The sequence below is a fragment of the Nerophis ophidion genome, linkage group LG10, assembly GCF_033978795.1.
Source record: "Nerophis ophidion isolate RoL-2023_Sa linkage group LG10, RoL_Noph_v1.0, whole genome shotgun sequence".
Taxonomy (NCBI): domain Eukaryota; kingdom Metazoa; phylum Chordata; class Actinopteri; order Syngnathiformes; family Syngnathidae; genus Nerophis; species Nerophis ophidion.
The window spans coordinates 49,014,985-49,042,534 of record NC_084620.1 but is presented as its reverse complement, the minus strand read 5'-3'; the positions used below and the strand labels follow the sequence as shown (position 1 = coordinate 49,042,534).

At 40.4% G+C, this 27,550-nt stretch overlaps 1 protein-coding gene across 5 annotated transcripts in view; it reads right to left on the bottom strand.

The window, feature by feature from the left end:
- nav3 (neuron navigator 3) overlaps positions 1-27,550 on the bottom strand; it is a 524,985-nt gene that overhangs the window by 156,547 nt on the left and 340,888 nt on the right. For all 5 annotated transcript variants that reach the window (XM_061913994.1, XM_061913995.1, XM_061913996.1 and 2 more), the window contains 2 exons: positions 15,056-15,457; positions 9,225-9,344 (listed from right to left, as the gene is read on the bottom strand). In XM_061913994.1, the coding sequence (XP_061769978.1) occupies positions 9,225-9,344; positions 15,056-15,457 (522 nt within the window). The remainder of the gene's footprint in view (positions 1-9,224; positions 9,345-15,055; positions 15,458-27,550) is intronic.

Here is a 27,550-nt window from a genome sequence, read left to right as displayed (position 1 = left end):
TGGAAACGAGGATTAGCAATTTAGAAGTATCTGACTATGCATGGACGTTAGCTGCTAACTAGCTAGCATTTATCATTCTATTATTTTGTCAACATTATAAAGGACAAACTGTAAAAAAATATTATTAATATACTTGTTCATTTACTGTTAATATCTGCTTATTTTCTCTCTTAACATGTTCTATCTACTCTTTTGTTAAAATGTAATAATCACTTATTCTTCTCTTCTTTGATACTATACATTAGTTTTGAATGATACCACACATTTAGGTATCGATCTGATACCACGTTGTTACAGGATCATATTCAAAGTCCTCATGTGTCCAGAGATGCATTTCCTGACTTTATGAAATAATTATGAATTTTATAAAGCCAGCCAGGGGAGGCGATATTCAAGGATTTAAAAAAAAAGACGACAGGAAAAAGGTTTCCCCCTGCAGTCATGAAAACTACAATGACACTTTTGTCCTGAATCAACATATTTCAGAAGCACCCCGACTTTGATACGCAGCTATCGCTCAAACACAGCTTGAACATTTAAAAACATGCCTTAAGTCACTCCTTTTTTCTTGCAAAACAAAGCAGAACTTTTGTGGGCAGGAATAATATTCAGGCACGCGTGTTGTCAGGAGACTTTGGTCAGACCTGGTCCACAACTTGAGGACAGTAGATCCCCTGCTATGTACAGCAAAAACCGTGGAAAAAAGGGCACACTCTTTTAAGAGTAATATTCCTCACACACTTTTAAAACCATCACATGCATCGCTACTCACAACACCACGGAGGACGCTGACAATTGACCTTGTTTTACAAACCCCAAAAGCAGTGAAGTTGCCACGTTGTGTAAATGGTAAACAAAAACAGAATACAATTATATGCAAATTATTTTCAAGTTATATTCAATTGTTTAGGGTATATTTTCCCTTATTCGGGCAAAAGGATGACTGGCTTTGGCCTTGGTTCTGTGCCAGGAAGACACACCAACTGTTTTTAATCTATGCACTCTCACACACATACCGTAATTTTTAAAAATGTTTTAATAATAGTAATTTTTTCATTTGATAGGGAAATCCTAATACAGATACTGAGAAACAGACCCCCCCAGCCCCCACCCCATAAAAATAATAATAAAAAAATATATATGTTTTTAATGGCGTCATGAAGTGCCAGCCTGGAAAGAGCGTGATGAAGGAGGTGTGTGTGTGTGTGTTCGGTTAACTTTCAGTTTCGATTCCACATATCAATTTGGTTGCTTTGGGTTAAAAAAAACTAAATGGTGGCGCTTGTGTTTAGGGTATACCGTATTTCCTTGAATTGCCGCCGGGCATGTAATATGCGCCTGCCTTGAATTACTGCCGGGTCAAATTCGCTCCCCAAATTTATTAGCGCATGCTTACTTTTACCGGAGGGTCAAATTCGTGACGTCACGAGTGACGCTTCCCCTGTCGCCTTTTTCAAAATGGCGGAGGAGTTTTTTTTTTGCTTCTACTATGTGTAAACCAGGGGTCTTTGTTGTGCTATAAAACAACTTTAACACTCATACTAATATGCGCCACACTCTGTGAAACCACACCAAACAAGAATGACAAACACATTTCGGGAGAACATCGGCTCTGTAACACATTATAAATGCAAGATAACACTTACCCAGAATGCCATGCATCTATGACTCTTGGCTATTTTATTAACCCCGCTAGCACCACCCTAACCAAACAAGAATGACAAACACATTTCGGGAGAACATCGGCTCTGTAACACATTATAAATGCAACATAACACTTACCCAGAATGCCATGCATCCATGACTCTTTGCTTTATTATACACGCACGTCGGTTGAGGTGGGCGGGGTTGGGGGCGCGTGTATAATAAAGCAAAGAGTCATGGATGCATGGCATTCTGGGTAATTCTTATGTTGCGTTTATAATGTGTTACAGAGCCGATGTTCTCAAGAAATGTGTTTGGTGTGGGTTCACAGAGTGTGGCGCATATTAGTAAGAGTGTTAAAGTTGTTTATATCACAACCATCAATGTAAAAGGTATGGCTGTTGACCAAGTATGCGTTGCAATCTCTTATGAGAAGCAGCGAAATGCATGCGTCCGGCCGGCATGCAGATAGCATGGTGTAAAGGTGGGCGCAATGACATGTTGTAGAGCAGGGTTCCCCAACTACCGGGCCGCGGCCGCAGAATTTTTTTTTATTAATTATTTTTTTATCGCACTCGACTTTTTACTGCATGCCATTGGTAAGCGCAGGGGTGAGAAGAGGTTTTAAAAATTAGTAGCGCCCGCTTACTTTTACCGCAAGCCTTGAATAAGCGCAGGAGTGAGAAGAGGTTTTAAATTAATTAGCGCCCCGGCGGCTATTCAAGGAAATACAGTATTTTCCCTTTTTTTAATCTATGCACTCTCACATACATACCGTAATTTTTACTTTCCATCCATCCATCCATCCATTTTCTACCGCTTATTCCCTTTGGGTTCGCGGGGGGCGCTGGTGCTTATCTCAGCTACAATCGGGCGGAAGGGGTTGTACACCCTGGACAAGTTGCCACCTCATCGCAGCATTTTTATTTTCTAATAATATTTATGTATTAAATTTGACCGCTGGAGCCTATCTCATAAATATATAAAATACAAAAAAAGTTTTTTAATGTTGTCAATGTGCCAGCCTGGAGAGAGTGTGACGAAGGAGGTTTGTGTGTGTGTGCGCTCAGTTAACTTTCAGTTTCGATTCCTATCAATGTAAGGAGAAATAGGTGGACAAAAGCATGAGAGACGGGTGACCATTTGTTGCCATACCTAACAAGATTTCTCGTCCTAAACAAAAACAACGCACAAATGCAAGAAGTCCTCCATTTTTGCCCCGTTGTTTTGTAATGTTGAAAATTTCAAAGTTTCCCAGTGTCATTGAATGCACCAGTGAAGGACAACATATCCTGTCCTTGGAAGAAAGTGTCAGGGAAATGAATGCTGCTCCGCCGGCTAAGCTGCTGACAATCAGACGCGTCACAGCATGAAAGCGTGTCCTTCTCACAGCCGTGTAGAAGGGACACGGGAGGGAAAACACACTTTTCTTGCTTGGAAGCATCTGAAGGAAACACGTCTGAAACACACGCCTTCAAATCCTCGCGGGAGAAGGGCAGATTGCCGCTCAGGTGAAGGGACGGAGGTTTAAAAGCGTGGATAAAAGACAGGCGGGGTGAGGCAGCCAGACGACGGCGTGTCAGTCTGGGAGTGACGGCGGGAAGGTTCATCGGGGACGTCAACCTGTCGCCACGTCTGCCGTGTTTTGACGCCCGGACGCACACCGATAAAAAAATCGATTTTTTTAAAATTGTATTATTATTTTTTTAATCAATCCAAAAAACCACTACACAGCAATACCATAACAATGCAATCCAATTCCAAAACCAAACCTGACCCAGCAACACTCAGAACTGCAATAAACAGAGCAATTGAGGAGACACAAACACAACACAGAACAAACCAAAAGTAGTGAAACAAAAATGAATATTATCAAAAACAGTATCAATATTAGTTATAATTTCAGCATAGCAGTGATTAAAAATCCCTCATTGACATTATCATTAGACATTTATAAAAATAAAAAAAAAGAACAATAGTGTCACAGTGGCTTACACTTGCATCGCATCTCATAAGCTTGACAACACACTGTGTCCAATGTTTTCACAAAGATAAAATAAGTCATATTTTTGGTTCGTTTAATAGTTAAAACAAATTTACATTATTGCAATCAGTTGATAAAACATTGTCCTTTACAATTATAAAAGCTTTTTTTTTTTTAAATCTACTACTCTGCTTGTATGTCAGCAGACTGGGGTGGATCCTGCTGAAATCCTAAGTATTGAATGAATACAGAATCCTTTTGAATCGGAAAAATATAGTTTTTGAATCGATAATCGAATCGAATCGAAAAAAAATCGATATATTATCAAATCGTGACCCCAAGAATCGATATTGAATCGAATCGTGGGACACCCAAAGATTCGCAGTCCTAATATATATGTATGTATATATATATATATATATATATATATATATATATGGTAGGTTGGGGGGGGATAGGCGGCGGCGATGACCAAGAAGAACGCGGAGTTGGAATATAATTACAACACGTTATGTACATATTTATATTATATTTACATATTTATATAATATGTAACTACAAGTTCCAATCACAGACAGGGTCCCATTGCTTTTATGAGCGGTCGAGCGAGTCAAAAGCCGAAAAAAAAAGAAAAAAAAAAATTATTATTATTCTTTTTTTTAAATATTTTTTTTAAATGTTTATTTGTGGCGGCCGTAATTCTTTCGTGGCGGGCCGCCACAAATGAATGAATTTGTGGGACACCTTGCAAATCCATCCATCCATCTTCTTCCGCCTATCCGAGGTCTGGTCGCAGGGGAAGGAGCCTAAGCAGGGAAGCCCAGACTTCCCTCTCCCCAGCCACTTCGTCCAGCTCCTCCCTGGGGATCCCGAGGCGCTCCCAGGCCAGCTGGGGGACATAGTCTTCCCAACAAATCCTGGGTCTTCCCCGTGGCCTCCTACCGGTTGGACGTGCCCTAAACACCTCCCTAGGGAGGCGTTCGGGTGGCATCCGGACCAGATGCCCAAACCACCTCATCTGGCTCCTCTCGATGTGAAGGAGCAGCGGCTTTACTTTGAGTTCCTCCCGGATGACAGAGCTTCTCACCCAATCTCTAAGGGAGAACCCTGCCACATGGCGGAGGAAACTCATTTGGGCCGCTTGTACCCGTGATCTTGTCCTTTCGGTCAGAACCCAAAGCTCATGACCATAGGTGAGGATGGGAATGTACATCGACCGGTAAATTGAGAGCTTTGCCTTCCGGCTCAGCTCCTTCTTCACCACAATGGATCGATACAGCGTTCGCATTACTGAAGACGCCGCACCGATTCGCCTGTCGATCTCACGATCCACTCTTCCCTCACTCGTGAACAAGACTCTGAGGTACTTGAACTCCTCCACTTGGGGCAGGGTCTCCTCCCCAACCCGGAGATGGCACTCCACCCTTTTCCAAGAGAGAACCATGGACTTGGAGGTGATGATTCTCATTTCGGTCGCTTCACACTCGGCTGCGGACCGATCCGGTGAGAGCTGAAGATCCTGGCCAGATGAAGGCATCAGGACCACATCATCTGCAAAAAGCAAAGACCTAATCCCAAATATATGTATATATATATATATATATATATATATATATATATATATATATATATATATATATACATATATATAGTTACGTTGTGTCATTGTTGGTTTGACGAGCAGAGGAGCATGTTCGGCAGCGCACACACACAGAGTACTTACAAGCAGACACAGTGTGTAGACAGAAAAGGGGGAGAACGGACGCATTTTGGCTTAAAAAGTAAAGATAAACGTGACGTTATAACACTGAAACGCCCTCAGGAAGAGGTGCTAGCTATATATATGTATATATATATATATATATATATATATATATATATATATATATATATATATATATATATATATATATATATGTCTTGATTGGATTATCCGGAGAATAGTGCTCGATACCGTGGTAGAGCGCAATATGTAGGTGTGGGAAAAAATCACAAGACTACTTCATCTCTACAGATCTGTTTCATGAGGGGTTCCCTCAATCATCAGGAGATTTTAATGGAAGCATTCACATACAATGGTTTATATAGAGCACAGAGTGGGTGGGTACAAGCAGGCGTAGGGTGTGGTGATTGGCTCATGTGTTACCTAGGAGGTGTTTCCGCCTGTGGCGGCATGTTGAAATGATTTCACTGCGCTTGTTGAGGGATGATAGCTCTGGATGATATATAATAAACAGTTTCTCTTTTAAGCATAAGTTGCATCTTTTATTACCACTGTTGTAAGGTGTGCTGGATGCAAGAATTTGCCATGTTATTGAATATTCAACATTATTGTCTTTGAGGTTCCAGATGTGTTTGCTGAGTTCGGTAGAATTCTGCAAAGTCTGGTTTCTAAAGGAGGCGTTGTGATTATTCCATCTTGTTTTGAACGCTCCTTCGGTTAATCCTACGTACGTGTCGGATGTGTTAATGTCCTTGCGTATTACCTTTGCTTGGTAAACGACTGATGTCTGTAAGCACCTTCCGTTGAGAGGGCAATCAGGTTTCTTGCGACAGTTACATTCATTATTGGTTTCAGAGTCGTTTAGTCTGGGGGGGAGAACGACATGCTCAAAATGATACAATCAGTCAAATTTAAGCCAGCCCGCAACCCATTCCTCACCAAGCTGAAAAATGACACGGAGCGCATCAAGAAAGTAAGCAACCTCATCATAGCCGCCGATAAAACCACAAACTTCTACAGAATGGACATACCAGAACATAACTCTTTACTGGACAAAAGCATCACCAAATCATACAAAAAAGCGCAACCCAACACTTTACAGAACATCCACCTGGAAAACAAGCGGATCGCAACCGAACTGGACATTGAGGACAGGGTGGACGCCACAGCCAACAAAGAAGCCTTCATCACACTGAAGGACCACAAACCCAACTTCGCAAATAACCCAACATGCCGACTAATAAACCCAACTAAATCCGAAATAGGAAAAATCAGCAAAATAATCCTGGACAGAATCAACGCAAAAATCAAGGACAAAACACCACTCAACCAATGGAGAAATACAGCAGCAGTAATCAAATGGTTCAACAACATCCAAGACAAACAACAACAAAACTTTATCTCCTTCGACATCGAAGAATTTTACCCTTCCATCACGCAAGACCTACTGACCCAAGCACTAAACTTCGCCTCGGACTACGACTCAATCACAGGCAACGAAAGAAACATCATCATCCACGCAAAGAACTCCATACTCATCCACAACAGTACACCATGGCAAAAAAAGAACAATTCAACATTTGACGTTACTATGGGGAGTTTTGACGGAGCAGAAACGTGCGAACTCGTTGGGAGTTTCCTCCTCTCCCAGCTTGCTAGCCTCAACCTGAACCTTGGTATTTACCGTGATGATGGACTGGCAGTGTGCCGCGCCTCGCCAAGGAGCAGCGAGAACACCAAGAAGCGCATATGCCAAATCTTCAAAGAAAACGGCCTACGGATCACGATTGAAGCCAACAAGCAAACCGTCAACTTCCTCGACGTCACTTTCAACCTGAGAAATAACAGCTACCAACCATTCACGAAACCCAACACAACACTCAAATACGTGCACCACGACAGCAACCACCCACCCACCACCAGGAAAAGAATACCTACCGGAATTAATAAAAGGCTATCGATGCTGTCATCCAGCAAAGCTGAATTCGACCAAGCAACCCCCCCGTACCAGAAAGCACTTGATGAAAGCGGATACAACTTCACCCTCACCTATGAACCCACTCCAGGAAACCAACCAAAAAAGAGCAGAAAACGAAACAACATCATCTGGTACAATCCGCCATTCAGCAAAGACGTCTCAACCAACATCGGCCGCAAGTTCCTCACTCTGATCGACAAACACTTCCCCAAAGGCAACACCCTAAGAAAAGTATTCAACAAGAACAACATTAAATTGAGCTACAGCTGTATGAATAACATGCAACAAATCATTTCAAACCACAACAAAGCAATTGCAAAAGGACTGCCTACCCCCAGACTAAACGACTCTGAAACCAATAATGAATGTAACTGTCGCAAGAAACCTGATTGCCCTCTCAACGGAAGGTGCTTACAGACATCAGTCGTTTACCAAGCAAAGGTAATACGCAAGGACATTAACACATCCGACACGTACGTAGGATTAACCGAAGGAGCGTTCAAAACAAGATGGAATAATCACAACGCCTCCTTTAGAAACCAGACTTTGCAGAATTCTACCGAACTCAGCAAACACATCTGGAACCTCAAAGACAATAATGTTGAATATTCAATAACATGGCAAATTCTTGCATCCAGCACACCTTACAACAGTGGTAATAAAAGATGCAACTTATGCTTAAAAGAGAAACTGTTTATTATATATCATCCAGAGCTATCATCCCTCAACAAGCGCAGTGAAATCATTTCAACATGCCGCCACAGGCGGAAACACCTCCTAGGTAACACATGAGCCAATCACCACACACTACGCCTGCTTGTACCCACCCACTCTGTGCTCTATATAAACCATTGTATGTGAATGCTTCCATTAAAATCTCCTGATGATTGAGGGAACCCCTCATGAAACAGATCTGTAGAGATGAAGTAGTCTTGTGATTTTTTCCCACACCTACATATATATATATATATATATATATATATATATATATATATAATATATATATATATTTATATATATTATATATATGTATATATATATATATATATATATACATATACATATATACATATAAATACATATATATATATATACATGTATATATATATATGCATATATATATATATATATATATAGTTACCTCGTGTCATTGTTGGTTTGACGAGCAGATGAGCATGTTCGGCAGCGCACACACACAGAGTACTTACAAACAGACACAGTGTGTAGACAGAAAAGGGAGAACGGACGCATTTATTATTTTGGCCTAAAAAGTAAAGATAAACGTGACGTTTATCTTTACGCCCTCAGGAAGAGGTGCTAGCTATATATACATATATATATATATAAATATATATATATATATATATATATACATATAAATACATATATATACATATAAATACATATATATATACATATATATACATCTATATATATGCATATATATATGATGCATATATATACATATACATATATATGATGCATATATATATATTTTTATATATATATATATATAAACACGCTCGCACGCGCGCACACACACACACACACACACACACACACGCACGCACACACACACACACACACACACACACACACACACACACACACACACACACACACACACACACACACACACACACACACACACAGGCTAGATTTTGGACAACATGCCTATTTAACTGATATAAACAAAAGCATAAAATGACACCTGAAAGACCATATTTTTGCATTATGTCCAAATCCCTGCAAGGTTCCAAGTCATCTCAAAAACTCTTATCAACAAATAAGCCTCCCCGTATCGCCACGTGGTCCATCATGGCGTCAAACGCGGCGTCTTTTCTCGCCATCGCTTCAACACACTCGCACAGGAAGTGAACGCAGGTGGGCCTTACCTGTCGACGTCGCCCTGCATCTCCTTGCTGCCTCTGTGAGACGTCTCTCGGGAAGAAGGCGAGTCCGACGCTCGGCCCGTGTTGCGCGCGTACAAATGCAGACCCCCGTCGGTTAGATATCTGTGGGAGGAGAGTTGCAGACTTCATTCCTCCAGCCGGCAGACCACCAGAGAGAGAGAGAGCGAGCGAGCGAGAGAGAGAGAGAGAGAGAGCGAGAGAGTGTGTGTGCATGACAGAGTGTTTCCGTGTTTTCATTTAGCAGGAGTGAGATAGCAATCAGACACACCTGATAGGACACGGAAGTGATTAGCTGCTGAGCTAATTGAGCGAATTAAACAGCAAATTGTCACAAATCCCCTGAAGCCAACTAAACTCAGCACTCAAATTCCATCCTTCCTTCCTTAACTCAGTCCCTCCACTCTCTGCTGCGACTATAAATACTGTCATGTGTCTGTTAAGTACATGTAGATCAACTTATGACAACGAATAACTTTATTAACATGGTTTTAACTATTGAAATATTCAAAGTGCATCAATAGCCGCCTGGTAGAGATGCGCGGATAGGCAATTATATCATCCGCAACCGCATCACCAAAGTCGTCATCCACCTGCCGTCCACCCGAACCAACATTTTATTTGAACCGCATCCGCCCCCCCCCCCGCCCACTTTAATACATCAGAGGTTGGCCACCTTTAACACTCGCAGAACTATTTAAACCCGTTTCACAGAGTAATGAAGACAATTGGAGCGGCAAACGTACTTGCGAACATCCAATTGGCGTTCATCCTGATGGGAAGAATAAGGGCGTGCTGTGAAGCCATTGCCTTTGACACCTTCAACAACATATACAAACCGATAGTTAGTCCGGCAACATGTTGTGTGCAGCTACCGCAATCGCACATACAAGATTGAAAGGCATACTGGGTGACATAGAGTACACTGATGGTTGTGATATAAACAACTTTAACACTTACTAATATGCGGCACACAATACAAGATTGACAAACACATTTCGGGAGAACATCCTCACAGTAACACAACATAAACGCAACACAACAAATACCCAGAATCCTTTGTATCCGTGACACTTCCTGAATATATTTTACACCCCAGCCCCCCCAACCCCGCCCGCCTTACCGACGCACAGGGTTTGCTGCTAGCGGGGTGTATAAAATAGTCAGGATGTGTCATTGATACAAAGGATTCTGGGTATTTTTTGTGTTGCGTTTATGTTGTGTTACTGTGAGGATGTTCTCCCGAAATGTGTTTGTCAATCTTGTTTGGTGTGGCTTCACAGCGTGGCGCATATTACTAAGATTGTTAAAATTGTTTATATCAAAACCATTAGTGTACTCTGTGTCATCTGGTATTCCTTGCAGTCGTGTGCGGGTTGCCGCGGAAGCCACACACAACATGATGCTGCACTGACAAGCAGATCGTACATGATGTAGAAGGCGACAAAGTCAATGGCTTCATAGCACACCCTGATACTTATTATCTGGGTGACTGCCGGCAGTCATTTTAGAGAATATTAGCGTCTCCTATTGTCTTCTTCGCTTTGTGACACGGGTCCTAAATGGCTCTTTGAATGGTAAAGGATACCGATCCCAGAACCATGTATATCAAATATTTCCGGATGGTTCAACCGCCACCCGCCCGAATCTAATTAAAATCACATTTTTCGTCATGTCACCCGCCCAACCCGCGGTTTATCAGCGGACTCCGCGGATGAGACCGCAAACCGCGCATCTCTACCGCCTGGGGTCTGAGCCCATTTTGTGAATTAAACGCCCCTTCCTAATATTAGCCCATGTATAGCGGTTCACCACAACTGATGGACGGGAATACTTTAAGGGGGGAGAAGAACAGAAAGTTTGACTTAAAGTTCAAGCTAGCGATTGTGAAGTATGCGGCGCAGAATTCAAGTTTGGTAGCGGCCAGGCAGTTTAACGTTGACTCAAAGCTTGTACGCGAATGGAAACAAAAAAAGGGAGAACCACTATCTTAGGCGACAATCAATGGAAAACGGGCTCGCTTATCTGGCGAAGGTAGGAAAAAAGTGAGCGACGAGCTTGATGCTAATTTGTGTCAGTGTCCTAATAGCCGCCCGGGGTCTGAGCCCATTTTGTGAATTAAACGCCTCTTCCTAATAATAGCCCATGTATAGCGGTACACCACAACTGATGGACGGGAATACTTTAAGGGGGAAGAAGAACAGAAAGTTTGACTTAAAGTTCAAGATAGCGGTTGTGAAGTATGCGGCGCAGAATTCTGGTTTGGCAGTGGGCAGGCAGTTTAACGTTGACCCGAAGCTTGTACGCGAAAGGAAACAAAAAAAGGGGGAACTACTATCTCAGTCGGCAATCAATGGAAAACGGGCTCGCTTATCCGGCGGAGGTAGGAAGAAAGTGAGCGACGAGCTTGATGCTAATTTGTGTCAGTGGATACGTCACCTTCGTGGACTGAACCAACGTATGTCCCGCAAAATGATCCGCATTAAGGCCAAGGAGTTTTATGTCACCACGAGTGACACGAGAGACACCGGGGTGGTGTTTGGTGCAATGAGTGGCTGGCTTAATCGATTCCTGCGTCGGAACAACTTTACCCTCAGGAGGAGAACAACTGTAGCACAGAAGGACGCTACCGTCGAGAAGATTGTCAACTTCCTCGTTTTCTCTACTAGACAGATAGAGGCCAAGAAAATCCAGCCCAATAATATCATCGCCATGGATGATACAGCCGTCTGGTTTGACATGGTTGGTTTTAGTACGGTCAATGAGAGGGGCGCCCGCTCCATCTGCCTCAAAACCACCGGCCACGAGAAGGCAAGCGTCACGGTGGCTTTTGCAGCCAAAGCAGACGGGACAAAGCTGAAGCCTTACATTGTGTTTAAAGGCGCTGTCCGTGATTTAAAGGCTATGCAGAGCATCCCCGGGGTGATCATAGCTTCCTCCAAGAACGGCTGGTTAAACAATGACCTGACAAAGGATTGGCTCCAGAGGGCAGTGGGGAAATTTCACTTCGGAACGAGGCTACTTGCATGGGACTCGTACCGATGCCATATCAGCGAGGCCACAAAGGTGGAGCTCAAAAGGAGCTACAACCTTACAATGGCTGTTATATCTGGAGGTTGCACAAAGTACCTGCAGGCCCCCGATGTTGTGTGGAATGGCCCTTTCAAAGCGCAGCTTGGCTGGTGATAAAGACAAGACCTACACCAGGTCAGTGAACCTGAGAGCCCCTTCCCACTGCCTCCTGGTCGATTGGGTCCTGGGAGCCTGGGATGCTCTGGATCAGGACACTCTGATCAACTCATTCAAGGTAGGCTGGCTGGCTATGTGTGTGTTGCAAACAGTAGCCATAGCTGATTGTTGCTTTCTTGTATCCTACAAGGTGTGTGGGCTGACGGTGGGAGCTGATGGGAGTGAGGACCAGTTCATTTACTGCCTCAAGGAGGGACAGCCATGTCAGGCAGGCAGAGAGATACTGTTTAGGGCTAAACGGCAGGGTGCTCCTGTGGTTCCGGAAGAAGAGGCGAGTGACGAGGAACAGCAATTCCTCAATGAACTTGTGATTGAAGAGGAGGAGGATGATGAGTGAGTTTGAGTTGCATTTGGGGTTGCGTTTGCTGCAGTATTATTGTTTTGATGGTTTTATAGAGTACTTGGTACCATAATTTTATTCTTCCGAAATGCTGCTTTAATTTAAAACTTGGAATACTGTAGCCTTTATTTTATTTAAGTGACACTGTTATTGTTCTGTTTTGATGGTGGGTTTTATACTTAAAAACTTGGTACCATAATTTTATTTTTTCCCGGTAGGCTGCTTTATTTAAAAACTTTATTTATTTTCAGTATTGGTATTATATTTGACAATTGTTGCACTATTGCCATGTGGAGGCCCTGTTGATCTCTTGTCTTTTGATAGTCTTGTTTTTTTGTTTGTACGTTTACAATAGCTTTTACATTTAAGTTTTTTATACGAAAAAAAATAAATACTGGACAGTAACCGTTGTAACCAAATAATGGCCTGGTGCAGGCTGGTGCAGGCTGGTGCAAAAATAAATAAAAGCCTTGTGCAAATAACCGCCTGCTTCTTTTAAACGCCTGTCTCCAAAAATGATTTTGTGAAATAAACGCCCGGGCTACTATTTGGTAATATATGGTAATATACAGTATATATATGTATGTGTATATATATATACGTAGATACACATATATATATATGTATATATATATATATATACACACATACATGTATGTATATAAAATACAAAATGTATACATATATATGTACATATATACACATGAATGTATATATGTGTGTCTATACAGTGGGGCAAAAAAGTATTTAGTCAGCCACCGATTGTGCAAGTTCTCCCACTTAAAATGATGACAGAGGTCTTTAATTTTCATCATAGGTACACTTCAACTGTGAGAGACAGAATGTGAAAAAAAATTCACATTGTAGGAATTTTAAAGAATTAAATTGTAAATTAGAGTGGAAAATAAGTATTCGGTCAACCATTCAAAGCTCTCACTGATGGAAGGAGGTTTTGGTTCAAAATCTCACGATACATGGCCCCATTCATTCTTTCCTTAACACGGATCAATCGTCCTGTCCCCTTTGCAGAAAAACAGCCCCAAAGCATGATGTTTCCACCCGCATGCTTCACAGTAGGTGTGGTGTTCTTGGAATGCAACTCAGTATTCTTCTTCCTCCAAACACGACGAGTTGAGTTTATACCAAAAAGTTATATTTTGGTTTCATCGGACCACATGACATTCTCCCAATCCTCTGCTGTATCATCCATGTGCTCTCTGGCAAACTTCAGACGGGCCTGGACATGAACTGGTTTAAGCAGGGGGACACGTCTGGCACTGCAGGATTTGATTCCCTGTCAGCATAGTGTGTTACTGATGGTAACCTTTGGTACACTGGTCCCAGCTCTCTGCAGGTCATTCACCAGGTCCCTCAGTGTGGTTCTGGGATTTTTGCTCACCGTTCTCATGATCATTTTGACCCCGCGGGATGAGATCTTGCATGGAGCCCCAGATCGAGGGAGATTATCAGTGGTCTTGTATGTCTTCCATTTTCTGATAATTTCTCCCACAGTTGATGTTTTCACACCAAGCTGCTTGCCTATCGTAGATTCACTCTTCCCAGTCTGGTGCAGGTCTACAATTCTTTTCCTGGTGTCCTTCGACAGCTCTTCAGTCTTGACCATAGTGGAGTTTGGAGTCCTATTGTTTGAAGCTGTGGACAGGTGTCTTTTATACAAATAACGAGTTCAAACAAGTGCCATTAATACAGGTAACGAGTGGAGGACAGAAGAGCTTCTTAAAGAAGAAGTTACAGGTCTGTGAGAGCCAGAGATCTTCCTTGTTTGAAGTGACCAAATACTTAATTTACAAATACATTCTTTAAAATTCCTACGATGTGAATTCCTGGATTTTTTTTCACATTCTGTCTCTCACACTTGAAGTGTACCTATGATGAAAATTACAGACCTCTGTCATCATTTTAAGTGGGAGAACTTGCACAATCGGTGGCTGACTAAATACTTTTTTGCCCCACTGTGTGTGTGTATATATATATATATATATATATATATATATATATATATATATATATATATATATATATACACTTAGTTGCTGTGTTTTCTACAACACAAAATATTTTTTTGTTAATGTTTGACCTACATTGAAAAAGTAATACATTTTGTTGACAAGTTGAGTAAACAAGTAACAATAGCAACAAGACACAAAGAGAATAATGGTAAACAGCAGATGTGTGCAGAAAAGGTTAGCATGTGTTGGCATCCTACCCGCTGGTGACGTCATCCATGCGGGCGTTCTTCCCCAGGACGTCCCCGTCGCTCACGTACCCCGCCACCTCCGTCTGCTTCCCTCCTTCCAGCCCGCCGCCACCTCCTCTCTCCCCCTGCTCCCCCCGTGGCCCTGTCCGCCTCAGGGGGGCGCTGTACACAAACCTGGAGGGGTCAGGGTTCCCGCCGTAGCGCCCAGCCGCGGGGCCGCCGGCACCCGTCGCCGCAGCCCGGGGCGCAGCGTAGCCGCCGGGCACGGAGGGGGCCTCGCCCGCCTGCAGGCGCGGCGTGGGCGTCTGGCCCAGGCGCCAGGCCATGGGGGAGGGGCGGCTGGCAAGGGCGGGGAGACTGCGCCCGTTGACCTCGGTGGTGACGGTGGTGTCGAAGGTGGTCTCCAGTGTGCTGCCAACACAGAGGATGTATTACAATTATTGCAGGTCAAATGTTGACACGCCAAAAAAAAAAACACATTAAATAAATCATGTTAAATAATGACATCATATTAGCTTGCGCACAATGACGTAATTAACATTAGGCACGCCTCTAGTGGTAATAAGTGATTAATTACTTCATGAAGATCCTGTAATAAGCAGACATATTTTTTTTCTGGAGGGACACAGATAAATATGAAGATTTAGTCGAGCTAAATCCGCCATTGCAACAAAAGAAATGTGATGACGTCACACAGACGCAGCTGACACATGGGCATGTGGCAGCACCCAACTGTGGCGCCCTCTGCTGGGGAAAACACTGCATTGCATCCTTATGTGGAGAAAAAGCCTTGTACTCCACAGCTTATTATTATAAAATATATATATATAAACCCCGTTTCCATATGAGTTGGGAAGTTGAGTTGGATGTAAATATAAACGGAATACAATGATTTGCAAATCATTTTCAACCCATATTCAGTTGAATATGCTACAAAGACAACATATTTGATGTTCAAACTCATAAACATTTTTTTGTTGTTGTTGAAAATAATCAATAACTTTAGAATTGGATGCCAGTAACACGTGACAAAGAAGTTGGGGAAGGTGACAATAAATACTGATAAAGTTGAGGAATTCTTATCAAACACTTATTTGAAACATCCCACAGGTGTGCAGGCTAATTGGGAAAAGGTGGGTGCCATGATTGGGTATAAAAACAACTTCCCCAAAAATGCTCAGTCTTTCACAAGAAAGGATCGGGCGAGGTACACCCCTTTGTCCACAGCTGCGTGAGCAAATAGTCAAACAGTTTAAGAACAACGTTTCTCTAAGTGCAATTGTAAGAAATTTAGGGATTTCAACATCTACAATCAATAATGTCATCAAAAGGTTCAGAGAATCTGGAGAAATCACTCCACGTAAGCATCATGGCCAGAAACAAACCGTGACCTTCGATCACTCAGACGGCAATGTATCAAAAACCGACATCAATCTCTAAAGGATATCACCTCATGGAGTCAGGAACAATTCAGAAAACCGCTGTCACTAAATACAATTCGTTGCTACATCTGCAAGTGCAAGTTAAAGCTCTACTATGCAAAGCGAAAGCCATTTATCAACAACATCCAGAAACGCCACCGGCTTCTCTGGGCCCGAGATCATCTAAGATGGACTGATGCAAAGTGGAAAATTGCTCTGTGGTCTGACGCGTCCACATTTCAAATTGTTTTTGGAAATATTCGACATCGTGTCATCCGGACCAAAGGGGAATCCAACCATCCAGACTGTTATCGACGCAAAGTTCAAAAGCCAGCATATGTGATGGTATGGGGGTGCATTAGTGCCCAAGGCATGGGTAACTTACACATCTGTGAAGGTACCATTAATGCTGACAGGTACATACAGGTTTTGGAACAACATATGCTGCCATCTAAGAGACGTCTTTTTCATGGACGCCCCTGCTTATTTCAGCAAGACAATGCCAAGCCACATTCTGCACATGTTACAACAGCGTGGCTTCGTAAAAAAAGAGTGCGGGTACTTTCTTGGCCCACCTGCAGTCCCATAGAAAATGTGTGGCACATTATGAAGCGTAAAATACGACAGCGGAGACCCCGGACTGTTGAACGACTGAAGCTCTACATAAAACAAGAATGGGAAAGAATTCCACTTTCAAAGCTCAACAATTAGTTTCCTCAGTTTCCAAACGTTTATTGAGTGTTGTTAAAAGAAAAGGTAATGTAACACAGTGGTGAACATGTCCTTTCCCAACTACTTTGGCACGTGTTGCAGCCAAGAAATTCTAAGTGAATTATTATTTGCAAAAAAAAAATGAAGTTTATGAGTTTGAACATCAAATATGTTGTCTTTGTAGTGCATTCAACTGAATATGGCTTGAAAAGGATTTGCAAATCATTGTATTCCGTTTATATTTACATCTAACAATACTTATTGATGTCAACTGTATGGATATTTATTCATTCATTCATTCATTGTTGTTGTGTTTAAGTCCAACAAAGGAACCATTATGTTATTAAATGACAAAAGAGTTGGATTAAAAATAAGATCAGCTTCTTCCTACTCCTTCATACACGTTTCATGACACTCTTTTTTTTATATTCTGTAATTTATTTTAGAAAAAAAACAATAATGACGTTCATGTTATCACAATTGGACATGATCCTGCTCGTGCAACACGGAATATGCCTTTGGTGAGTGGGCACCACCGGGGTGCCATCTTCACATCAGATCTCTATCAACAGCTTGTGATGTCAACACCCACACACACACACACACACACACACACACAGGTTATCAATTGGAATAGGGACTACGTTGTTGATCTGTACTTGTGGGGACCACCCCTTCTACAGGTTGTGAAGGCATATCTCTGGATTGATGAAGTAATGTGCTGATCAGACTTACTGGGGACCCTGGGCAAAAAGAGTTAATATGGTACATGGGGACCAAATTTAAATGATTTTGCATAATTCACACAAACATACACAGTAAACATGCTTTATGGGCCAAAGCTTAAAAATCACTTAGGCGTCTTCAGAATGAATACCGTCAGAGGTCCCCTATAGATGACTGTGTAAACAGAGCGATGTCCCCATTAAGTCGGAATTGCCAGAACACACGCGCGCACGCACGCACACGCACGCGCGCATGCGCGCGCACGCACGCACACACACACACGCACGCACACACACACACACACACACACACACACACACACACACACACACACACACACACACACACACTGGTTATCATTTGGAATGGGGACCACGTTGTTGATCTGTACTTGTGGGGACCACCCCTTCTACAAGTTGTGAAGGCATATCTCTGGATTGATGAAGTAATGTGCTGATCAGACTTACTGGGGACCCTGTGGAAAAAGAGTTAATACGGTACATGGGGACCAAATTTAAATGATTTTGCATAATTCACACAAACATACACAGTAAACATGCTTTATGGGCCAAAGCTTACAGATCACTTAGGCATCTTCAGAATGAATACCGTCAGAGGTCCCCTAAAGATGACTGTGTAAACAGAGCGATGTCCCCATTAAGTCGGAATTGCCAGAACGATGACTGTGTAAACAGAGCGATGTCCCCATTAAGTCGGAATTGCCAGAACACACACACGCACGCACGCACGCACGCTCGCACGCACACACACACGAAAAGATGTTGAGAAGCTTTTAACACCCAATTCAAACCGTTCCAACCTCAAACTGTTTATTAGCCCTTGAAAAATTCCCCTAATTCCCAGATTTCCCAGAATTCCAGGTTCTCCGGGACATTAATCCGGTTTAAAATGAATTGGCCCGTTTTGTCAAACTTCAACAATTTCCACATTTTTCAAACCATTCCCCCTTCGACACATTCCACCACCCCGGAATTTTTAACTATACTTTTTTCCAAGTTCCAAAAAATTCCAGAAATTCCAAGAATGAACCCTTTTTTCTGGCAAATACTCCTCCCACATTCGACCGTGCCACCATCAAAATATTCCTCTTAATCAGGACAAAAAAAAATTAAAATCCCAGTTTTCCCCAAAATTCCAGGAATTCCATAATACCATTTTTCAATGGAAAATTTTACTCCTTCAACATTTCTCAACCAATTAGAAAAATTCCAACAACAACCATTCAAAATTCATTCAGAACATTCACATGTTTTAGCATGTTTTTCCATGTAATTCCATGTAATTCCCATTGAAAAGAATGGGACGTTTTTCAAAGTTCCACAACTGTGACATTTTTTATCCGATTTAAACCGTTCCAACTTCAAAAAATTCAGCCTGTTAAAGATTTGTGTGCTCTTCTTCAATAATTACAAACAAATTCCCGGATTTTCTATCACTCCCAGTTTTTAGAGACATTCAAAATGAATTATCCATTTTTTTAAACTTTCACAATTCCCACATTTTCAACTAATTCAAACCATTCCACTTTCAACACATTCAATTCATCATGGAAATTTTCAACAACAATGTTTCCACGTTCAACAAATTTCCAGGAATTCCTGGGTTTTTTCTAACCTTATTTCCAACCTTCTTCAGTGCGATGACTCCTTTCACATTTTTCAACCGATTTCAACCGTTCCACTGTCAAAACATTCTTCTTAATCAGGACGGGAAAAATCCCAGTTTTCCCCAAATTCCAGGAATTGTGTAATACGATTTTCAATGAAAATTTTTTACTCCTTCAACATTTCTCAACCAATTAGAAAAATTCCAACAACCATTCAAAATTCATTCAGGACATTCACATTTTTAAGTATTTGCCCCAAAAATTCCCTCTTTTCCAGAAATTTCCATGAAATTCCCATTGGAAAGAATGGGACATTTTTCAAAGTTCCACAACTGCCACATTTTTTATCCGATTCAAACCGTTCCAACTTCAAAAAATTCAGCCTGTTCATGATTTGTGTGCTCTTCTTCAATAATTACAAACAAATTCCCGGATTTTCTATCACTCCCAGTTTTTAGAGACATTCAAAATGAATTATCCATTTTTTTAAACTTTCACAAGTCCCACATTTTCAACTAATTCAAACCATGACACCTTCAACACATTTAATTCATCATGGAAATTCTCAACAACCATGTTTCCACGTTTTTTCTAACCTTATTTCCAACCTTCTTCAGTGCGATGACTCCTTTCATATTTAGCAACCCATTTCAACCCTTCCACTATCAAAACATTGCTCTTAATCAGGACTGAAAATCCCAGTTTTCCCCAAATTCCAGGAATTCTGTGATACCATTTCTCAATGAAAAATGTTACTCCTTCAACATTTCTCGAACGATTAGAAAAATTCCAACAACAACCATTCAAAACTTATTCAGAACATTCACATTTTTTGGTATTTTCCCCAAAAATTCCATCTTTTCCCCAAATTTCCATGAAATTCCCATTGGAAAGAATGGGACATTTTTCAAAGTTCCAAAAATGCCACATTTTTTATCCGATTTAAACCGTTCCAACTTCAAAAAATTCAGCCTGTTCAGATGTGTGTGCTCTTTTTCAATAATTATAAACAAATTGCCGGATTTCCTAGAATTCCCAGTTTTTAGAGACATTCAAAATGAATTTTCCGTTTTTTTTTAACTTTCACAATTCCTATATTTTCAACTAATTCAAACCATTCCACCTTCAACAGATTCAATTCATTCTGGAAATTCAAACAACCATTCTTCCACGTTCAACAAATTTCCAGGAATTCCTAGGTTTTTTCTAACCTTATTTCCAACCTTTTTCAGTGCAATGAGTCCTTTCACATTTTTCAACCCATTTCACTGTCAAAATATTCCTTTTAATCAGGATGGAGAAAAAAAATCACAGTTTTCCTGAAATTCCAGCAATTCCGTAATACCATTTCTCAATGAAACATGTTACTCCTTCAACATTTCTCAACCGATTAGAAAAATTCCAACAACCATTCAAAACTCATTCAGAACATTCAAATCTGTTTTAATATTTTCTAAAAAAAATCCCTTCTCCAGAAATTCCCATTGAAATTTTTTTTGACATTTTTTAAAGTTCCACAACTCCCACATTTTTTATCCGATTGAAACCGTTCCAACTTCCAAAAATTCGGCCTGTTCAAGATTTGTGTGCTCTTCTTCAATAATTATAAACACATTCCCAGATTTCCTAGTATCCCCAGGTTTTAGAGACATTCAAAATTAATTATCCATTTGTTTTAAACTTCCACAAATCCAACATGTTTCAAACCGTATTCAAGATATTCCACCTTCCTGGAAATTCTAACTATAATATTTCCAAATTCCGAAAAATTTCAGGAATTCCAAGAATGCCCTTTTTTTCGAACCCTAGTTTCACCCTGTTTTCCACATTCAATCGTGCCACCATCAAAACATTCCTCTTAATAAGGACAAAAAAAATTCCCAGTTTTCCTCAAATTCCAGGAATTCCGTAGTACCATTTCTCAATGACTGCGATGAGGTAGCGAATTGTCCAGGGAGTACCCCACCTTCTACCCGATTGTAGCTGAGATAGGCACCAGCGCCCCCCGCGACCTAAAAGGGAATAAGCGGTAGAAAATAGATGGATTGGCATTTCTCAATGAAAAATGTTACTCCTTCAACATTTCTCAACCGATTAGAAAAATTCCAACAACAACCATTCAAAACTCATTCAGAACATTCAAATCTGTTTTAATATTTTCTAAAAAAATCCCTTCTCCAGAAATTCCCATTGAAATTTTTTTTTGACATTTTTTAAAGTTCCACAACTCCCACATTTTTTATCCGATTGAAACCGTTCCAACTTCCAAAAATTCGGCCTGTTCAAGATTTGTGTGCTCTTCTTCAATAATTATAAACACATTCCCAGATTTCCTAGTATCCCCAGGTTTTAGAGACATTCAAAATTAATCATCCATTTGTTTTAAACTTCCACACATCCAACATTTTCAAACCGTATTCAAGATATTCCACCTTCCTGGTAATTCTAACTATAACTTTTCCAAATTGCGAAAAATTTCAGGAATTCCAAGAATGCCCGTTTTTTCGAACCCTAGTTTCACCCTTTTTTCCACATTCAATCGTGCCACCATCAAAACATTCCTCTTAATCAGGACAAAAAAAATTCCCAGTTTTCCTCAAATTCCATTTCTCAATGACTGCGATGAGGTAGCGAATTGTCCAGGGAGTACCCCACCTTCTGCCCGATTGTAGCTGAGATAGGCACCAGCGCCCCCCGCGACCTCAAAGGGAATAAGCGGTAGGAAATAGATGGATTGGCATTTCTCAATGAAAAATGTTACTCCTTCAACATTTCTAAACCGATTTGAAAAATTCCGAGACACAGCTGGCAGGTGATTAGATTTGACAGGTGGTACGTGGTGATCTAATCATCCGTTGTCTTTAACAGTGAGCGCTGGGAGAGACTGGAGAGAAAAACGTCTAAAAATATTGTTATTTGAATTATTAGATCATTAAAACTCTGTTTAAACGGCACACCTGGTAACGGGTAGGGAACGACTTCCACAGTGATCAAAAGTTTTTCTTGGGAAGAACAATCCAGTTCCAGACTTGGAACAAGTCGGCAAAGACGGACTTAACTGACTTTCCAAATGACGGGTCTGGTGAAAAGACTTGGGTCTTCTTGAACGTGCTCCCTTCCACAGCAATGAATAATTGAGCAGCGGGCTTGTTGTCGGTGTAAACACGGCACCAACAACGTCACCCGGCCTGTAAAATCCCCCCGAGCCAAAGAGATAAGGACTGAGATTGGGCCTTGAAGATCTCGGCGGCGTTTCTTCAAACACAGACTTTCCGATCGATACCAATGCGTCTTTCACTGTAAGGTGGCGAGGATTAATCATCGGCTGTCTGAGAAGTGGGAAAACTTGTCTGGATCTTATTGACCTGACACACAAAATAATAATGCACCTTCTGTTTGATAAGATGATTGAAAGTGTTAAGAAAATCACATTTTGAGATGTGAAACAGGAGCTGGAGCTTAAAAAGAACTGTTTTGTTGTGTGAATGCTCCAAACATTCACACATTTCAAGTACATATTTAGCATCCAATTCAAATTGTTCCAACTTCAAATTGTTCAGCCTATTCGGGAATCACGGGTTTTCCCATGACTAATTCCAAAAATCCCCAGATTTCCCCGAATTCCAGGTTTTCCAAGACATTTTTCCTATTCAAAATGAATTGGCCATTTTTCAAACTTCCACCATTTCCACTTTCTTCACCCGATTCGAAAAAATTCCAACTTCAAACTTCAAACAGGCTTTTCCTTGACTAATTCCAAAAATCCCCAGATTTCCAAGAATTCCAGATTTTCCAGGACATTTTTTCTATTCAAAATGAATTGGCCATTTTTCAAATTTCCACATTTTTTTAACCGATTATACAAATCTTCTTCTCAAGATTTTGGCGTGTTCTACCTTTCACATTTTTCACCCGAATATTACCGTTACAACTTCAAACTTCAAACAGGCTTTCCAGTGACAAATTCCAAAAATTCCCAGATTTCCAACAATTCCCGATTTTCTGGGACATTTTTCATATTCAAAATGAATTGGTCCTTTTTCAAAATTCCACCATTTCCACATTTTTCACCCGATTCAAACCATTCTAACTTCAGACTTCAAACGGGCTTTCCCTTAACTGATTCCAAAAATCCCCAGATTTCCAAGATTTCCAGGTCTTCCGGGACATTTTTCCCATTCAAAATGAATTGGCCATTTTTCAAACTTCCACTGTTTTCACATTTTTCACCCGATTGAAACCGTTCCAACTTCAAACCTCAAACAGGCTTTCCCTTGACTAATTCCAAAATTCCCCGGATTTCCAAAAATTCCAGGTTTTCCGGGACATTTTTCCCATTCAAAATGAATTGGCCATTTTTCAGATTTCCACATTTTTAAACCGATTAAACAACTCTCCAGATCTTGGCGCCTTCTACCGTCCACATTTTTCACCCGATTCAAACGGTTTTAAATTCAAACTTCAAACAGGCTTTAATTTGACAAATTCAAAAAATTACCAGATTTCCAAGAATTCCAGGTCTTCCTGGACATTTTTCCCATTCAAAATGAATTGGCCATTTTTCAAACTTCCACCATTTCCACTTTTTTCACCCGATTCAAACCGTTCCAACTTCAAACTTCAAACAGGCTTTCCCTTGACTAATTCCAAAAATCCCCAGATTTCCAAAAATTCCAGGTTTTCCGGGACATTTTTCCCATTCAAAATGAATTGGCCATTTTTCCGATTTCCACATTTTTCAAACGATCAAACAATTCTCCCGATTTTGGCGCATTCTACCGTCCACATTTTTCACCCGATTCAAACGGTTCTAAATTCAAACTTCAAACGGGCTTTAATTTGATAAATTAAAAAAATTACCAGATTTCCAAGAATTCCAGGTCTTCCGGGACATTTTTCCTATTCAAAATGAAGTAGCCATTTTTCAAACTTCCACCATTTCCAATTTTTTAACCCGATTCAAACCATTCCAACTTCAAACTTCAAACAGGCTTTCCCTTGACTAATTCCAAAAATCCCCAGATTTCCAAGAATTCCAGTTTTTTTGGGACATTTTTCCCATTCAAAATGAATTGGCTATTTTTCAGATTTCCACATTTTTCAACCGATTAAACAATTCACCAGATTTTGGCGCCTTCTACCGTCTCCATTTTCACCCGATTCAAACGGTTCTAAATTCAAACTTCAAACGGGCTTTAATTTGACAAATTAAAAAAATTACCAGATTTCCAAGAATTCCAGGTCTTCCGGGACATTTTTCCTATTCAAAATGAATTAGCCATTTTTCAAACTTCCACCATTTCCAATTTTTTCACCCGATTCAAACCATTCCAACTTCAAACTTCAAACAGGCTTTCCTTTGACTAATTCCAAAAATCCCCAGATTTCCAAGAATTCCACGTTTTTCGGGACATTTTTCCCATTCAAAACAAATTGGCTATTTTTCAGATTTCCACATTTTTCAACCGATTTAACAATTCTCCAGATTTTGGCGCCTTCTACCGTCCACATTTTTCACCCGATTCAAACAGTTCTAAATTCAAACTTCAAACGGGCTTTAATTTGACAAATTGAAAAAAATATCAGATTTCCAAGAATTCCAGGTCTCCCGGGACATTTTTCCCATTCAAACTGAATTAGACATTTTTCAAACTTCCACTGTTTTCAAATTTTTCACCCGATTGAAACCGTTCCAACTTCAAACTTCAAACAGGCTTTCTCTTGACTAATTCCAAAAATCCCCAGATTTCCAAGAATTCCAGGTTTTCCGGGACATTTTTCGCATTCAAGATGAATTGGCTATTTTTCAGATTTCCACGTTTTTCAACCGATTAAACAATTCTCCAGATTTTGGCGCCTTCTAACGTCCACATTTTTCACCCGATTCAAACGGTTCTAAATTCAAACGGGCTTTAATTTGACAAACTCAAAAAATTACCAGATTTCCAAGAATTCCAAGTCTTCCGGGACATTTTTCCCATTCAAAATGAACTGGCCATTTTTCAAACTTCCACCATTTTCACATTTTTCACCCGATTGAAACCGTTCCAACTTCAAACTTCAAACAGGCTTTCCCTTGACTAATTCCAAAAATCCCCAGATTTCCAAGAATTCCAGATTTTCCAGGACATTTTGTCCATTCAAAATGAATTGGCCATTTTTTAAATTTCCACATTTTTTTAACCGATTATACAAATCTTCTTCTCAAGATTTTGGCGTGTTCTACCTTTCACATTTTTCACCCGAATATTACAGTTACAACTTCAAACTTTAAACAGGCTTTCCAGTGACAAATTCCAAAAATTCCCAGATTTCCAACAATTCCAGATTTTCTGGGACTTTTTTCATATTCAAAATGAATTGGTCCTTTTTCAAAATCCCACCATTTCCACATTTTTCACCCGATTCAAACCATTCTAACTTCAGACTTCAAACGGGCTTTCCCTTAACTGATTCCAAAAATCCCCAGATTTCCAAGATTTCCAGGTCTTCCGCGACATTTTTCCCATTCAAAATGAATTGGCCATTTTTCAAACTTCCAATGTTTTCACATTTTTCACCCGATTGAAACCGTTCCAACTTCAAACTTCAAACAGGCTTTCCCTTGACTAATTCCAAAATTCCCCAGATTTCCAAAAATTCCAGGTTTTCCGGAACATTTTTCCCATTCAAAATTAATTGGCCATTTTTCCAATTTCCACATTTTTCAACCAATTGAACAATTCTCCAGATTTTGGCGCCTTCTACTGTCCACATTTTTCATCCGATTCAAACGGTTCTAAATTCAAACTTCAAACGTGCTTTAATTTGACGAATTCAAAAAATTACTAGATTTCCAAGAATTCCAGGTCTTCCGAGACATTTTTCCCATTCAAAATGAATTGGCCATTTTTCAAACTTCCACCATTTTCACATTTTTCACCCGATTGAAACCGTTCCAACTTCAAACTTCAAACAGGCTTTTTCTTGACTAATTCCAAAAATCCCCAGATTTCAAAGAATTCCAGATTTTCCAGGACATTTTTTCCATTCAAAATGAATTGGCCATTTTTCAAATATCCACATTTTTCAACCGATTAAACAATTCTTCTCCAGATTTTGGTGCATTCTACCTTCCACATTTTTCACCCAGTTCAAACCGTTACAACTTCAACTTCAAACGGGCTTTCCATTGACAAATTCCCAAAAATCCCCAGATTTCCCAGAATTCCAGATTTTCCTGTACATTTTCCCCATTCAATGAATTGGTCCTTTTTCAAACTTACTCCATTTCCACATTTTTCACCCGATTCAAACCATTCCAACTTCAAACGGGCTTTCCCTTGACTAATCCCAAAAATTCCCAGATTTCCAAGAAACCCAGGTTTTTTGGGACATTTTTCCCATTCAAAATGAATTGGCTATTTTTCAAATTTTCACATTTTTCAACCGATTCAAATATTTCTTCTTCATCCCCATGATGTTGGCGCCTTCTCCCTTCCACATTTTTCACCTGATTATTACCATTCCAACTTCAAACTTTAAACAAGCTTACCATTGACAAATTCCTAAAATTCCCAGATTTCCAGATTTTCCGGTACATTTTTCCCTTTCAAAATGAATTTGCCATTTTTCAAACTTTCACCACTTCAACATATTCTTCTTATCCTGGACATTCAAACAATCATTCTTCCAAGTTCCAAAAAAATCCAGAAATTCCCAGAATTCCCATTTTTCCAAACCCTTTTTTCTGTTGACTACTCCTTCCACATTTTTCAACCCACTTCTACTGTTCCGTCGTTAAGACTGGAGACAAACACCAATTTACAAATGATAGACCTGTTTCTTTACTTCCACAATTTTCTAAAATCATTGAAAAACTGTTAAATAACAGATTGAAGAGTTTCACAAACAAAAATAGAATATTCACTGAGAACCAATACGGATACAGAACTAATGTTTCAACTTTGATGGCTTTAATTGAAATTACAGAAGAAATTCCCAATGCAATAGATAGTAAAAATGTGCGGCAGCAGTGTT